At 34.5% G+C, this 14,262-nt stretch overlaps 2 protein-coding genes and 1 pseudogene across 2 annotated transcripts; all 3 read right to left on the bottom strand.

The window, feature by feature from the left end:
* Positions 1-282: 282 nt before the first annotated feature.
* On the bottom strand, positions 283-1,591 carry LOC107429208 (probable transmembrane ascorbate ferrireductase 3). The gene is made up of 4 exons (XM_016039860.4): positions 1,324-1,591; positions 1,159-1,207; positions 799-998; positions 283-716 (listed from the first exon to the last, which is right to left on the bottom strand). The coding sequence occupies exons 1-4, from the start codon at positions 1,483-1,485 to the stop codon at positions 453-455; spliced, it is 675 nt and encodes a 224-aa protein (XP_015895346.1). The 5' UTR covers positions 1,486-1,591; the 3' UTR covers positions 283-452.
* Positions 1,592-4,360: 2,769 nt separating this feature from the next.
* LOC107429194 (G-type lectin S-receptor-like serine/threonine-protein kinase RLK1) lies at positions 4,361-6,313 on the bottom strand (annotated as a pseudogene).
* A 4,135-nt stretch (positions 6,314-10,448) lies between these two features.
* Positions 10,449-13,070, bottom strand: LOC107429195 (G-type lectin S-receptor-like serine/threonine-protein kinase LECRK1). The gene has a single exon (XM_016039845.4). It carries the CDS (start codon positions 12,967-12,969, stop codon positions 10,576-10,578), a length of 2,394 nt encoding a protein of 797 aa, XP_015895331.2. The 5' UTR covers positions 12,970-13,070; the 3' UTR covers positions 10,449-10,575.
* Positions 13,071-14,262: the final 1,192 nt, after the last annotated feature.

Here is a 14,262-nt window from a genome sequence, read left to right as displayed (position 1 = left end):
AGTTACAAAAAAAAAAAAAAAAAAAAAAAAAAAAAAAAACAAACAAACAGAAGAATTTTGCTTTGCCAAATTGATATATCGCTTTGTTTGACTAAAAAAAAGGATTTAAGCCTTCTTGTACAGTACAAACAGTGCTAATTAATGGTCGTATTTTGGTTAAGCTGCTCTTTTAACTGAAAGTACTACTACAAAGGCAAACCTCCCTAATGTGGCGCTACTATAGCTTGCATGATAGTAAAGTTAATCCATCACATATACTAAATATTGTAAAGATAAATGCAATAAAACTCAATCCCAATCTGTATATATTAATCATTTATACGAGTCTCTTCCAGCCCAAAACTATTAAACAATTTAAAATTTCACACAAGAACAGAACTCCATGTGATACTGAAGCTCGATCAGAAAAGAAAATATAAATAAATAAATAAATAAACAAACACATGTACGTATCAATAAACATAATGGGCAAGAACGGCAGAGAGATCCACAAAAATGCCAAAGAGGAGGATTGATAGCCCGGTGAAGTTCATCAAGTGGTTTTCGCGATGATGCTGAAGTTTTAAGAATGAGGATTTCTCCATCAATCCAGTAAGAGCTGCACATATTGCCATTAACAGCAATAGCCTACCCCAGAACATATGCCATGGAAGCATTCTACTCTTTGCGCCCTCTGAAGCTCCTGGAACCAGAAACAGCACAAACCCAAACAACCACTGCCAAACAAAACAAACACTTTTATTAGCCACATGATTATCAGAGAGTATATATACATCTGTAAGTGTATGCGTATGTTACCTGCAAACAGTACAAGCAGAAAGTTCCCAAGCCAATCCATGAATGTAGGCTATACATGTCTGGTGCATTTATCATATCGTGGTACTTGAAAACAGCACATATTCCAATAACTCCCAGAATCAACGCACTAAGATGAAAAAACATGTGTATGAACTTCTGTACTTGCCTGGCGGAGGGTACTGTCTTAAACGCCATTATTGCTGCAAATTAAGCTTAACAACTCTGTTAGATATTATGTTTTTTGACAGCTAAAAAAAAACAAAATATATAAAAAAGACTAAAGAAACATTATTAGGATTTTCTGCTTAATTTACCATAAACTGGACATAATGAATTAAAAAGAAGCTATAGACCAATTACCTTCCCCAGCAAAGAAAATAAATCCCCCAACCATTAGAAATGGATGAACCTGTCAGAAAAGGAAAACAAAACAAAAAAAAAAGAAAAAGAAAAAAAAAATAAGGAAATTTAATCTTCAGCTTAATTAAGTATTTAAGAAGATGGGCAAGGATCAAAGTTTATTACATTGAAAACTCGATCTGCATTATCTGAATCGTATTCGATACCCCCACGGTAATGCAGCAACCAAACAAGCAGAAGAACAATTGTTAAGATGCCAAATAAGTGTGCAACTATAGTTAAACGAGAGGCTGATGGCCGGTATACATAGGTAATATTGGTTTGCATTGCAAGTGGAAGGTGATGAGCTAGCTGGGGCAGAGCTGGATGATAAGTTGATTTGGAGGTAGCAAGATTGCTGTGATGGTTAAGATTTTTGCATCTGAATGTTCATGCTCTGAGTTCTTATAGCAATCTGTTTTGAAGATAAAGGTAAATAAGAGGTACAGCTTGCTTCCTCTGGATTGCTTGTTTTGTTGGGTTTGGAACTTTGAGAAAACTTGGTAATTTAGCAAAGTATCACATGGACAAATTAAGCCTGCTCTAATTTACCATGGAACTTGTTCTTTTTAGCTTCTTTACAACATTATTCCTCTAACAAAGCATCAAAATTTTCCGATTATCGGCTATATAGATGTCCCACACCATCAACAGTCTATAAAGATCTTCTGATGGCTTCTTTACAGATCATATATATTCATACACGCGTGCATACACACACACAAACATGTATCAAATTTGATCTCCTGGTAACTATCTCCCAGCTTGGGAGACATGGTGACGTAGCAGATGTTATTAACGACCACTGGAGGGATTTTTCCACTGTCATCGTCTGCAAGTATATATATATATATATATGTTTTGCGCCAAAAACATGCTAGAAAAAACGTTTGCGAAAAATTCTAACCTTTTAGAAAATGAAAGCATGCATGCAACAATGTGGTAACTGGTAAAGCATCTATTAGAAAAAGAAAAAGTGATAGTCATAGGAAAATCCATTAAAGAGACAAATGAAAAAGGAAAAAAAAAAAGGAATCTTCGGCAGCTGGAAAAAGGTACAGGGAACAATGATATTTTAATTGAAAAAGCCAACGATGGGGAAGGCATTTAATAAAGATGCTGACATATATAATACTTTAAAGACTTGCAAAAAGCAAGAATAGCCTGCAGTAAACAAATAAAGTTATTGGAGATCAAAGAATGTGGATATTGAATGCAAGAAGTAAAGGTATCATTTTTATTACACTTATAATTAAAGAATCAAAAAAGGTAATGAGAAGGATTATTATATATACAACATATACTAGTATATCTACTGCTATGTATATGACTGATACTGTTCTACGGGTTTTTATGTATTAATTATCATTATTAAAATGCTTAAAGCCATTAGAAAGCAAAGTTAAGGCTGCCAGTTGAAATTAAGTAATCAGGATAGGCTAACTGAAACTCCAAGCCCTGAAACTGCAAGTTTAAAGTAATATTTTCATGGCCCTTATGACATCCCAGTACATATATATATATATATATAAGGAGTTTCTTGTGCAAGATCTTGGATTAAAAACAAGTGGTTGGCTTTCTGACAGTGTCAAATTGATGTCCAATAACGCACTGTCACGAGCTCTGTGTACAACAATGTTCCTCTTGCATAAATCTTAGTGGAAAAATCATCGCTCAGTAATGAAAAATCAATGACAGAAGGGATGTGATATCAATGAAGGTACGTCCTCATGAGAGAGGCAGTCTACAGGATATTCGTATGCATTTCTCTCGAATTTAAGAAATGTGCTTAGGATTTAATGGTCAAGACTAAACTTTTAGTCGCATTTATAAGGGAGGGACTCAAATTCATATCCTTCGTCATTGCCAAAAACAAGAAAAAAAAAAAAAAAAATCATACCCGGCTCCACCAAACCTTATAGGACTACAAGTCCTTAATTACCATTAAGTTACCTTAATCTTCTAATCTACTTCAAAAATGTTTTTGATTATCGAACTTGGAATGCATTTCAATGTTCTCACAGTACTACAGGCTTTGCATTCCCCAATTAGAGACAAATTCTTAGATTTTTGTTCATATTGAATTCGTGATGTATACATATGTATCATGACAAATTAAAGCATTAATAAATTACAAGTTCTAATTCCAGCTTCCAAACAATTAAACAAAACCATTCTTCTTAGACAAAACAATTGGTTGGATATCCAATAACATGCTGTCATGTCACTCGTTAAAATTCACGTGCTATGTGTACAACAGAGTTCCTCTTGCATAAATCTTATTGGAATAGTCATTAAAAAAATCAATGGCAGAAGGAATGTGATGTCATTGAAGGTACATCCTCATGAGAGGGGCTCTCTACATTTGAATGGATTACCTCAAATTCATGAAATGTACTTAGGAATTAATGGTCAACCTTAAACTTTAGTCAAATTAACAAGGGACTCAAATTCAGACCTGTCTTCATTACCAAAAGCAAACAACGAAAAAAAAAATATCCTACCCTTCTAACCCATATAGGGCTAGAAGTCCTTAATTACCAAGTTACGTTAATATTCTAATTTACGTCACAAATGTTTTTGTAATCTAATTGGAATTCATTTCAATGTTTTCTCAGTATTGCAGCCTTTGCATTACAAATTCTTAGCTTTTTGTTCATATTGAACTTATGATATATACACATGTACCATGACCAGTTATGAGTAAATTACAAGTCCAAATTCCAGCTTTCAAAAAATTAAACTAAATTATTTCTTTATATCTCCCTCTGTTTTTCTAAATCACTTCCACATAATTCTGGTATGGTTATGACTATTGGATCAGAATATTCACAAATTCCCTGTTCTGTGTGGGTATGGCAAAATTTGCATCAGACTTTTCTTGGCCATATGGTTATAGTTCAAACTGGTTAAAATGAAAGTCTTTAAAGGGTCAAAAAATCCTTGATTTGTATCCTTGTAAAAATCATAAATCTAAGCAAGCATTCGTTTGCAGCATAGGAATGAATTGTCAAAAGAGATTGCAGTCAATGTTTGCTCTTGGACTTCAGCTAAAAAGTAGTAGCTACTCTGTTTATGGATGTATTTTTTGTTTGGTTGGAATGAAATACTTCTAACTTTTCTGTGTACTCTGATAAAAAGTAGAAAATAATTTGGCATAGATGTCAATGTCAGTAACTGGCTTAAATAACACAAAATTGTGTTATCATAAACAATATTTACCCCGGCCAGCAGAGCACGGAAGTCATGCAGTACGTGCATTTTTATTTGATTTACTACCAATTTTGAATCCTAGAAACAAAATTGCATTCTATTATATACTATTACTAAGGTGCATATTTAATGCTCAATTTCTATGGAAGTATAACGAAAATGGAGTAGGCAGAACTGAAACCTGAAGTATTCCTTCAAGCATAAGCATAACCTTCTTCATGGTGGGTCTAATATTAGCTTCTTGGAGGCACCAAACGGCAACCATCACAAACCTCTCAACCATCTTTATATCATCCATGGCCCCCATATCATTTTCAATAAGAGCATCCAACTTCCCATCCATATAGCAGTCATATGCATTATCAGTTAAAATTCTGTTATGTTCCTCATCAACCTCCATTTCTAAGACATTTCTTCCATAGCAAATGATTTCTAGCAGCACCATACCAAAACTATACACATCAACCCTGACTGACACCGGTGCACACCTGAACTAATCAGGAGCAACATTACCTTTTGCTCCTCCTATGTTTGTGTTTGTATGGCTATGGTTTATAAGCAAATGCTTTGCCAACCCAAAGTCAAAAATCCGAGCTGCGTAATACTCATCCAGAAGTATGTTTTGAGGCTTTATGTCACAGTGAATGATCTGTTTGCTGCATTCCTCGTGCAAGTAAATCAGTCCTCTGGCAATCCCAAATGTTGTTTCTGTCCTCTGTTTCCAACTAAGTTTTAGATCTCCATATAGAAATTTTGCTGAACTTCCATTTCTCAAGAACTCATAAACCAGCAATCTATGCTGTTTCTCATCACAATACCATTTTGCCAGACAAGATTCTTGTGATGTGTTTGGCCTATAACATTAACTTCTGCTTCAAATTCACTGTCTAACATCTTAAAAGCAATGAGACCAGTTCATCTCATTTCGTCTATGTAAATTATCCCACAAGATCCTCTTCCTAACTCTTCCTTGAATCCATTTGTGGCTTCTATCATCTTTTTGTAGGTAATTTGCTGCATTCTGTTTTCGACAAAACTTTCATTTGGAGAAATTTCAACTCCAAGGAGCTTCCTCTTCAAGAACAAAAAACAACCATACATGCTGCACCTACAAATACAAAATTGACCAATACGGAACTGCCGAAGAGTACAGACAGCACCTCAATAACCAATATGTTCTGGTCCTTTGCTGGGACTTTTGGAGGAGGAAGTGGAATTTTAGGAGACGAATTATTAGCTGTTTTGAGATAAGCCACGGCCCTAAATTCTCCACATCTCCTATTGGAAAGCTGTGACTTCTTCTTCCAACATCACATGTTATCACCACTAAAAATGACAGCTGCACATAAACAGTCATGAAAACAACCATTGTTGCAGCTCTCCATACAGGAAGAGCTAAGCACCTCATAATCCGAAAATCGCCAATTGACATTTTTAACTCCTGCATGAAGTGGTCCTCCTGGTGGCTTTGCCCCAAACTACTACCACAACCCATTAAGAAACATGGTCTGCAGCCACTATATGCATCAGCTGGATCGAACAAAGAATAGCCATCTGGGCATGTGCAATTTGGCCTTCCATCAGATTGGATTGAGCAGATACTGTTAAACACACATGCCCCACTTTCCACTTCACCATTTCCGTTTACCGCCAAGTATATATTGTCTAGTATTGATCTTATGGTATCCAGCTTTCATTTGCAGCAGATGGATCTTTGGAGTAAGAGCAGTCAGAACCCCATCAAAATTAAGACTCACTCTTTTATAGTAGTCCTAAGGAATTGAGACTGGATCTTCTGGTTTTGTAATAAAGAATCTATTTCCATTTCTTCTCAATACATACAAACCTAATGAATCAAAAATTACTTGGTAACCAGAATTCGACAGATTAGATGCACCACCAATTTTCGGTTGTATAGTATCATAAGTATAGTTTCCAGGCAGATTTATGGTAATAAGTTTAGCAATAACAGCTTCAAAGCAGAACTGGAATTTTTTCTCGGTGAGATGTTGTTGTCACTTGTTCTGGAAGAAAGAAAACCACCTAACTCCAATCTGAGAAAGCAACAGTGTACCAATGGGATGGTTGAAGCTCTCCCAAATGGGTTTAGAATCGCCATCCAGGACTTGAAAGTTTCCTGTATCATTCATCACAACATAGGCTACTTCAGTACTAGTTCTTCCAAAGCTCCATAATTGTTGAACACCATTTTTGAGTAGAAGACCATTTTCAGAAGTCAGCTCCAGTTTGGAATTCCTTGGAGCTGGTTATCTCCATATGCGTATCATACCGTGGTGAATTGACCGGACAGTTTGTAATACCAAATGGCAAGTATGAAGGAATCATTGTCAAGTTGGTGGAATCCAAATGCAAAATCTTCAGAAGGTGAAAGCCATAAAGAATCAGTACTGCTTCCTCCAGTAAGAAAAGATCCAACGGTAATGTTGCCGTTGGATTGAGCAACGACAACAAAAAGGGGACCATGGAGAAGAAGAAAAACAGTAGCCATTAGTGATCATCGAAAGTCAAGGACAAAGCTACTAGCTGATCATTTATAGTACAAGGAAGGAAAAAAAAAAAAAAAAAATTCCAAAAGGTGGGAAAATATAAAGGCTATACGTGTTGAAAAGACAAAAAGATCAAACTGCATTGAATTTAACTGTATTTAGTTGGAAATTGGAAAAGATTGGATATTATAGACTATGCGTGTTGGGGAAAAAAAAATCAAACTGCATTAAATTGATTTATATTTGGTTGGACTTGGTTTTTGCTTCTGATATGAGGAACTTTAGGAGGAAAAAAAAAATTGCAAAAGATTGGAAATTATAGGCTACACGCGTTTTAAAAAAAGGAAAAACAATTCAACTGCATATTTGGTTAGGATTAAGTTTTTGTGACTTTTATTAGTCACGAAAAATAATATATCAAATTTTGTGGCATTTTTTTATTTGAAATGTTAACATTTAATTGTTTAGGCTTGGCGTTTCTTTTTTGTTTGTGACTGTGTTGAGAAATGTTCTAGTGTTAATGGGTTATTACCTCGGGCTCTATAAGAAAATGAACATGTATTTACTTCAAGAATTGGAACATAGTATAAAAAGCATGAACAACCTGTAGTAAATAAATCAAGGAATGTGGATATTGAATTCAATAGGTAAAGGTATCATTTTTATTATACTTATAATCAATGACTCTTTTTGTTTTTTTTTTTTTTTTTGTTTGATAAATAACTTATAATCAATGGATGGATAAAGAAAAGAGTAGGCTTATCAAATATACACCATATACTAGTACTTATACAATTATACTGCTATATATATATGACTGATACTGTTTTACAAGTTTATAGGTATTAATTATTATTATTAAAACGCTTACAAGCCATTAGAAAGGAAAGCTAAGGTTGCAAGTTGAAACTCCAAGCCCTGAAACTGCAAAGTAAAGTAACCTTTCACTGTATATATGTTGGTAGATAGAGAGAGATAGTATATGTGCATTCAAAATATGGACAACCTAAGAAGTTGAGGCAAGCATGAAATCACTACTTTTCTTTTCTTTTCTTTTCTTTTTTTTTCCTTTTTTTTTTTTTTCCCCTTTTTTGAAGGATAGGGAAAGATGCATATTCTTACATTGAAAAAAAAAAAAAAAAAAAAAAAAGGGGGGGGGGGGGGGGGGGGGGGGGATTTTTGCCACTGATATGGCGTAATATAATTGGTTGGCTCTCTGACAATGTCAAATAACTATATAATAACATGCTAGTATGCTGTCACTAATCTCAAAAGATACGCCTCATAAGAAGTGGGCCTAACAATACGAATTTCAAGCATATTTTCCAATATCACCATTTATTGAAAAAATCAAAGACAATAGGGATTGGATTATTGAAGGTACATCCTCATGAGAGGTGCTCTTTACAGGATACTTGAATGCGTTCTCAAATTTATGAAATGTACTCAGGAATTAGATGTTCCATGTTAAACTGTACGAGTCAACTTTTAATTGAATTTATAAAAACCTAAAGGACTCAAATTTATACCCTTCTTCGTTACCCCAGAACAAAATAAAATAAAATAACCTACCCTTTTCCACCAAGCCATTTAGGATTACAAGTCCTTAATTACCATGAAGTTACCTAAATCTTCTAATTTACTTCACAAATGTTTTTTATTATCTAACCTGTCATGCATTTCAATGTATATATCCACGGCACTGCAGGCTTTACATTCCCCAGTTACAAGGCAAATGCTAAGCTTTTCATTCAGATTGAATTTACGATGTATACCTATGTACCATGACAAATTAAGTATTAGCAAATTACAAGTTCCCGCTTCAAAACAATCAAACTAAATATCTCTCCCTCTCTTTTTTGAAATCGCTTCCACGTAATTGTGGGTATGGCAAAATTTGCATCAAACTTTTCTTGGCCATATGGTTATAATTCAAACTGGTTAAAATGATAGTGTTTGACGGATCAGAAGATCTTTGATTTGTATCCTAAAAATCATAAATCTGAGAAATATTCAGTTGTAGCAAAGGCAAGGAATAAACTGCCAAAAGTGATTGCATTGCTCTTGGACTTTAGCTCAAAAATAGTAGCTATTCTGTTTGTTTAGAATATGGATGTGTTTTATATTTGGTTGAAATGAAATTCTTCTAAATTTTCTGTGTCCTCTGATAGAAAATAGAAAATAATTTGGCAGAGATGTCAATGGTTAGTAGCTGGCTTAAAAAAGAAAAAAAATTTGTTATCATAACCTACAGATATCCTGGCAAGCAGAGCACAAAAGTCATGTATTCATGTATTTCCATTTGATTTAAGACCAACTTTAAATGCCAGAAGTAAATTTGCATCCTATTATATGCTAAGGTACATATTTAATGCTAAATTTCAATGCAAGTAATAAAATTGGAGATGGCGGAACTGAAACATGAAGGATTCCTTCATGCATAAGCATAACCTTCTTCATGGTTGGTCTTATATGGGGGCTCTTCCTGGAGGCACCAGATGGCAACCATCTCAAATCTCTTAATCATTTTAACATCATCCATGGCCTACTTTACGACAAGCAATTATTCGAACAAGATTGCTATGAAGAATTTGGCCTATGACGCTCAGTTCTGCTTTGAATTCCTTTACCTTATCTCAAATACTCTATCTATCATTTGGACAAGTAGTGCCAACGAGTTTCTTCGAGTAGTAGAAGAAGAAAACCAAACATATTTCAATACAAGCAATTCAATTTATACATGTTTTATTGATACGACCAACAACTTTTAATACTAGGCAATCAATCTCGTCAAGTTTTTATATCATGTGATAGTTCAGAGAGGACATTGCTTTAATTTTGACATGTGTATTTTTTTATATATTTATTTTTTTCTCTCATTGAGATTCAAAATCACATAGAGAACTGTTCTCTTTTAATTTTTAGTTACTAAATTATTTTAGGCCTGGAAGGATCATATAAATGATTAATATATACAGAATGGGATTGAGTTTTATTGAATTTATCTTTACAATATTTAGTATCTGATAGATTCACTGAACATGTGCTATACTAGCACCATACTAGCTACTTTTTGTTTGAACGGAGTAACTAATGGAAGTTTGCCTCTGTAGCACTTCTGTTTAAAAGAGAGCTTAACCAATACACAATAAGATACAACCATTAGCTAGCACTATTTTTGATGTATAAGAAGCAGTAAAACAGAATTCTTATAGCCGGTAGGGAATGGTGCCAACTCTATATATCATCAATCTAACACGTATTCCATCATGAACAACATAAATGGAGAATTCAACCTGTTAACGGACAATCATTTATTATTTGATAAGGGTTTTTGTAAGATCTACTTTCATGTGATTTCAAATTCCATACAAGTAATAGATAGAGAATGGTTTTTGAGCTATTATTTGTGGGTAAGTTCTCTGAGAAGAAGCAGTACTTAATGCAACACTTGAAAACACCAACAACATAAAGAATAGTTCCTACCACAATCACAAATGTAGGACCATTTATTTGGTATTTTCCAAAAGAAAAAAAAAAAAAAAAAAAAAAAAAAAAAAACACAAAAGCAAACCACAAACCACAAAAAACAAAAGCAACACAGAACACAATTTTATGACGTGCCAAAAAGTGGATTTGAGACTAAGTTCTGATTTCATCAGTTGATGGAACTGAAGGGACAAGGACTTGGGGGTAATGAAACTTGAAGTATTCCTTCAAGCATAAGCATAACCTGTTTCATGGTGGGTCTTACATGCGGGTTTTCCTGGAGGCACCAAATGGCAACCATCACAAATCTCTCAACCATCTCTATATCATCTAAGGCCTCCTTATCATTTTCAACCAGATAATCTAATTTCCCTTCCAAATAGCAGTCATAAACCCAATCTGTCAAAATGCTCTTCTCTTCCTCATCAACTTCCATATCTACATTTCTCCTACAGCAAATGATTTCTAGCAGCACCACACCAAAACTGTACACATCGACCTTCACAGACACCGGTGCTGACCTGAACCATTCAGGAGCAACGTACCCTTTTGTTCCTCTGATGTTTGTTTTTGTATGGCTTTGATTGATTAACAAAAGCTTTGACAATCCAAAATCAGAAATCCGAGCATTGCAATAATCATCGAGAAGTATATTTTGAGGCTTTATATCGCAATGGATGATCTGCGTACTGCATTCCTCATGTAAGTAAACAAGTCCTCTTGCAATCCCAAATGCTATTTGTATCCTTTGGTTCCAACCAGGTTTTGGATTTCCATAGAGGAACCTTGCTAAAGTGTCATTTCTCAAGAATTCATATACCACCAACCTGCGTTGTTTCTCATCACAATAACCAACTAGCCGGACAAGATTCTTGTGATGTGTTTGGCCTATAATGTTAACTTCTGCTTTGAATTCTCTGTCAATGTCTTCAAACACTCTGTCTAACATCTTGACAGCAATAAGACCAGTCAATCTCGTTTCACCTTTGTAAACTATCCCACAAGATCCCCTTCCTAGCTCTTCCTTGAATCCATTTGTGGCCTCTATCAGCTCCTTGTAGGTAAATTGCTGCAATCTGTTTTCGATAGAACTTTCATTTTGAGAAATTTCAGGTCCAAGGAGATTCCTCTTCAAGAACATAAAGAAACCCATACATGTTGCACCCACAAATACAAAATTGACCAACACAGAACTGCCTAAGAGAACAGACAACACCACAATCATCAATATGTTCTGGCCCTTAGCTGGGACTTTTGGAGGAAGAGGTGGGATGTCAAGAGACGAATTAGAAGCTATTTTGAAATAAGTTGTGGGATATAATTCAACTCTCCCATTGGAAAGTGGAGACCTCTTCTTCCAACAGCGCTTGTTATCGGGGTCAAAAACGACTGCTGCACATAAACAATCATGTAAACAAGCGGTTTTGCAGCTCTCCCTATTAATAGAGCTAAGCACTTCGTAATCTGAAAATGCAAAATTAACGTTTAATTTCTCCTGCATGAAGTGGTTCTCCTGGTAGATATGACCGAAACTATTATCACAACCCAGTAAGAAATTTGGTCTGCAGCCACCATATGCATCAGCTGGATTGACCAAAGAATAACCATCTGGGCATATGCAATTTGTCCTTCCATCAGATTGGATTGAGCAGATACTATTAAACCCACATACTCCACTTCCCATTTCTCCTTTTATCGACCAGCATACATCCTCCGGTATTGATGTTATGGTTGTCCATGTTTCATTTGCAGCAGACGGATCCTTGGAGTGAGAGTTTAGGGTAAGAGCCCCATCAAAATTAAGACTCACTCTCATATAGTAGTCCAAAGGATTTGAGACCGGAACTTCCGGTTTCATAATAAAGATTTTGCTTTCATTTCTTGTCAATACATACAAGCCTGACGAATCAAACACTACTTCGTCACCAGGATCCGATGTATCGCCAGTGGAAGAGTAATCGTAATAAGAAAAGTTACCAGGCAAATTTATGGAAATAAGCCTAGCAATACCATCAAGATCCAAACGAAACTGGAATCTTCTCGGTGCGAAGTCGGTGTCACTTGTTCTGGCAGAAAGAGGACCACCTAACTTCATGATCTGAGAAGGCAACAGCGTATCAGTGGGATAGTTGAAGCTCTCCCATATGTGTCTAGAAAAAATATCCAACAGCATAAAGTTGCCTGTATCATTCATCACAGCGTAGTTTACATCAGCAGAACTCGTTTTTCCAGAGTTCCATAATGTTTCAGCACCGTTTTTTAGCACGAGAGCACTGTCAGGAGTTAGCTCCAGTTTGGAATTCCTTGGAACTGGTTTACCTTTATTTGCATTTGGATACCAAACTGGGGTGAATTGGCGGGATAATTTGTAATACCAAATGGCAAGTATGAAGGCATCATCGTCAAGCTGGTGGAATCCAAATGCAAAATCTTTAGAAGGTGAAAGCCATAAATTATTTTTGCTTCCTGCAGTCAGAGAAGTTGGAACATTTATTTTGCCGTTGGTTTGAGCAACGACAACGGAAAGGGGAAGTTGGAGAAGAAGAAGAAAAAGGATAGCCATTAATGGTCAATGAATTTCAAGGACAAAGCTACTAGCTGATCATTTCTAGCATGGGAACTTTATTAATTCACTGCATTTGATTTTTTTTTTTTTTGTTTTTTTTTTTTTTTTTTGGGAGGCATTTAGTTGAATTGTGTTTGGTTGAACTTGAGAAAAAGAAAAGTTGAAAAAGTGTTGGAAAAATCAGACCGCATTTTATTTATTCTTATTTGGTTGGACTTTTTTTCTTTTGGTGGCTTTTTGATTAGTCATGAATAATAATATATCAAACTTTATGGAATTTTTATTTGAGTAATTAACATTTAATTGTTTAGAAAAATGGAAATGAGTAAAAAGAGGCTCTTGAGAAAACAAAAATTTTAGACCTGACAGTGTAATTAGTTGGGATTATTTTGACATTTTGAACAAATTTGGCATTTTCGTCAATGTCGTGCCGTAGGGGGGAAGCCAAGACTAAGACCTACGGCCAATGGGCAGTCTACGTCAATGCGGGATAAAAGGATAATCAAGGATCATTCAGTGTTTATGACCGTTTGATAGAAATGTTGCAATATAAATTAGATTATATAGTACCTCGGACTTATTATAAACATATACTTACTTTTAAGAATTGGAATATAATATTTTTAAAAAAATCAGAAATTACTTTTGACATTTTGAATCAAATTATATTCAAAACAAAAATAAAGGTAAATTTTTGAAGTGATTCTTTGATTTGTGTGAGTCACATAATCCAAATTCAGTTTTTTCATTTGTTTTCATTTTGAATCAAATTATATTCAAAACAAAAATAAATATGAATTTTTGAAGTGATTCTTTGCTTTGTATGAGTCACATAAACCAAACTCAGTTTTTTCATTTGTTTTCATTTCTTTCTTACATTAACATTTAGATTATACTCAAAATCCTCAAGAAAAAGAGGATTTATTTGTTAACTTAATTTTTTACTTTGCAACATACCCTTAATTTTTTGTTGGTTTTTTGTTTGGCTTTGATTGATAAGAAAAAGCTTTTTGCAAATACCTGACAATAGGTTCCAAGCAAGTGAAATTTCATCATACTTTGTTTACAATGAAGCAAAATTTTCCATTTCTTTTCTTTATCATAATTTTTTTTTTAAATAAAATACATTGTGATAAAAAAATTTTAGTATGTATGTTTTACTAACTATTTATTATATATTATGCCAGTTTAAAAACTTTATTAAATAATTAATAAAAGTGAAAAACTAAAAAAAGCACTTTGAGTTTTGTAAATAAAAAACTACTTTGATAAATTTTTGATCAATTCAAT

Source organism: Ziziphus jujuba, chromosome 12 (genome assembly GCF_031755915.1).
Source record: "Ziziphus jujuba cultivar Dongzao chromosome 12, ASM3175591v1".
Taxonomy (NCBI): Eukaryota; Viridiplantae; Streptophyta; class Magnoliopsida; order Rosales; family Rhamnaceae; genus Ziziphus; species Ziziphus jujuba.
The sequence above is the reverse complement of the archived record's forward strand: the minus strand, read 5'-3'. Positions and strand labels throughout refer to the sequence as shown.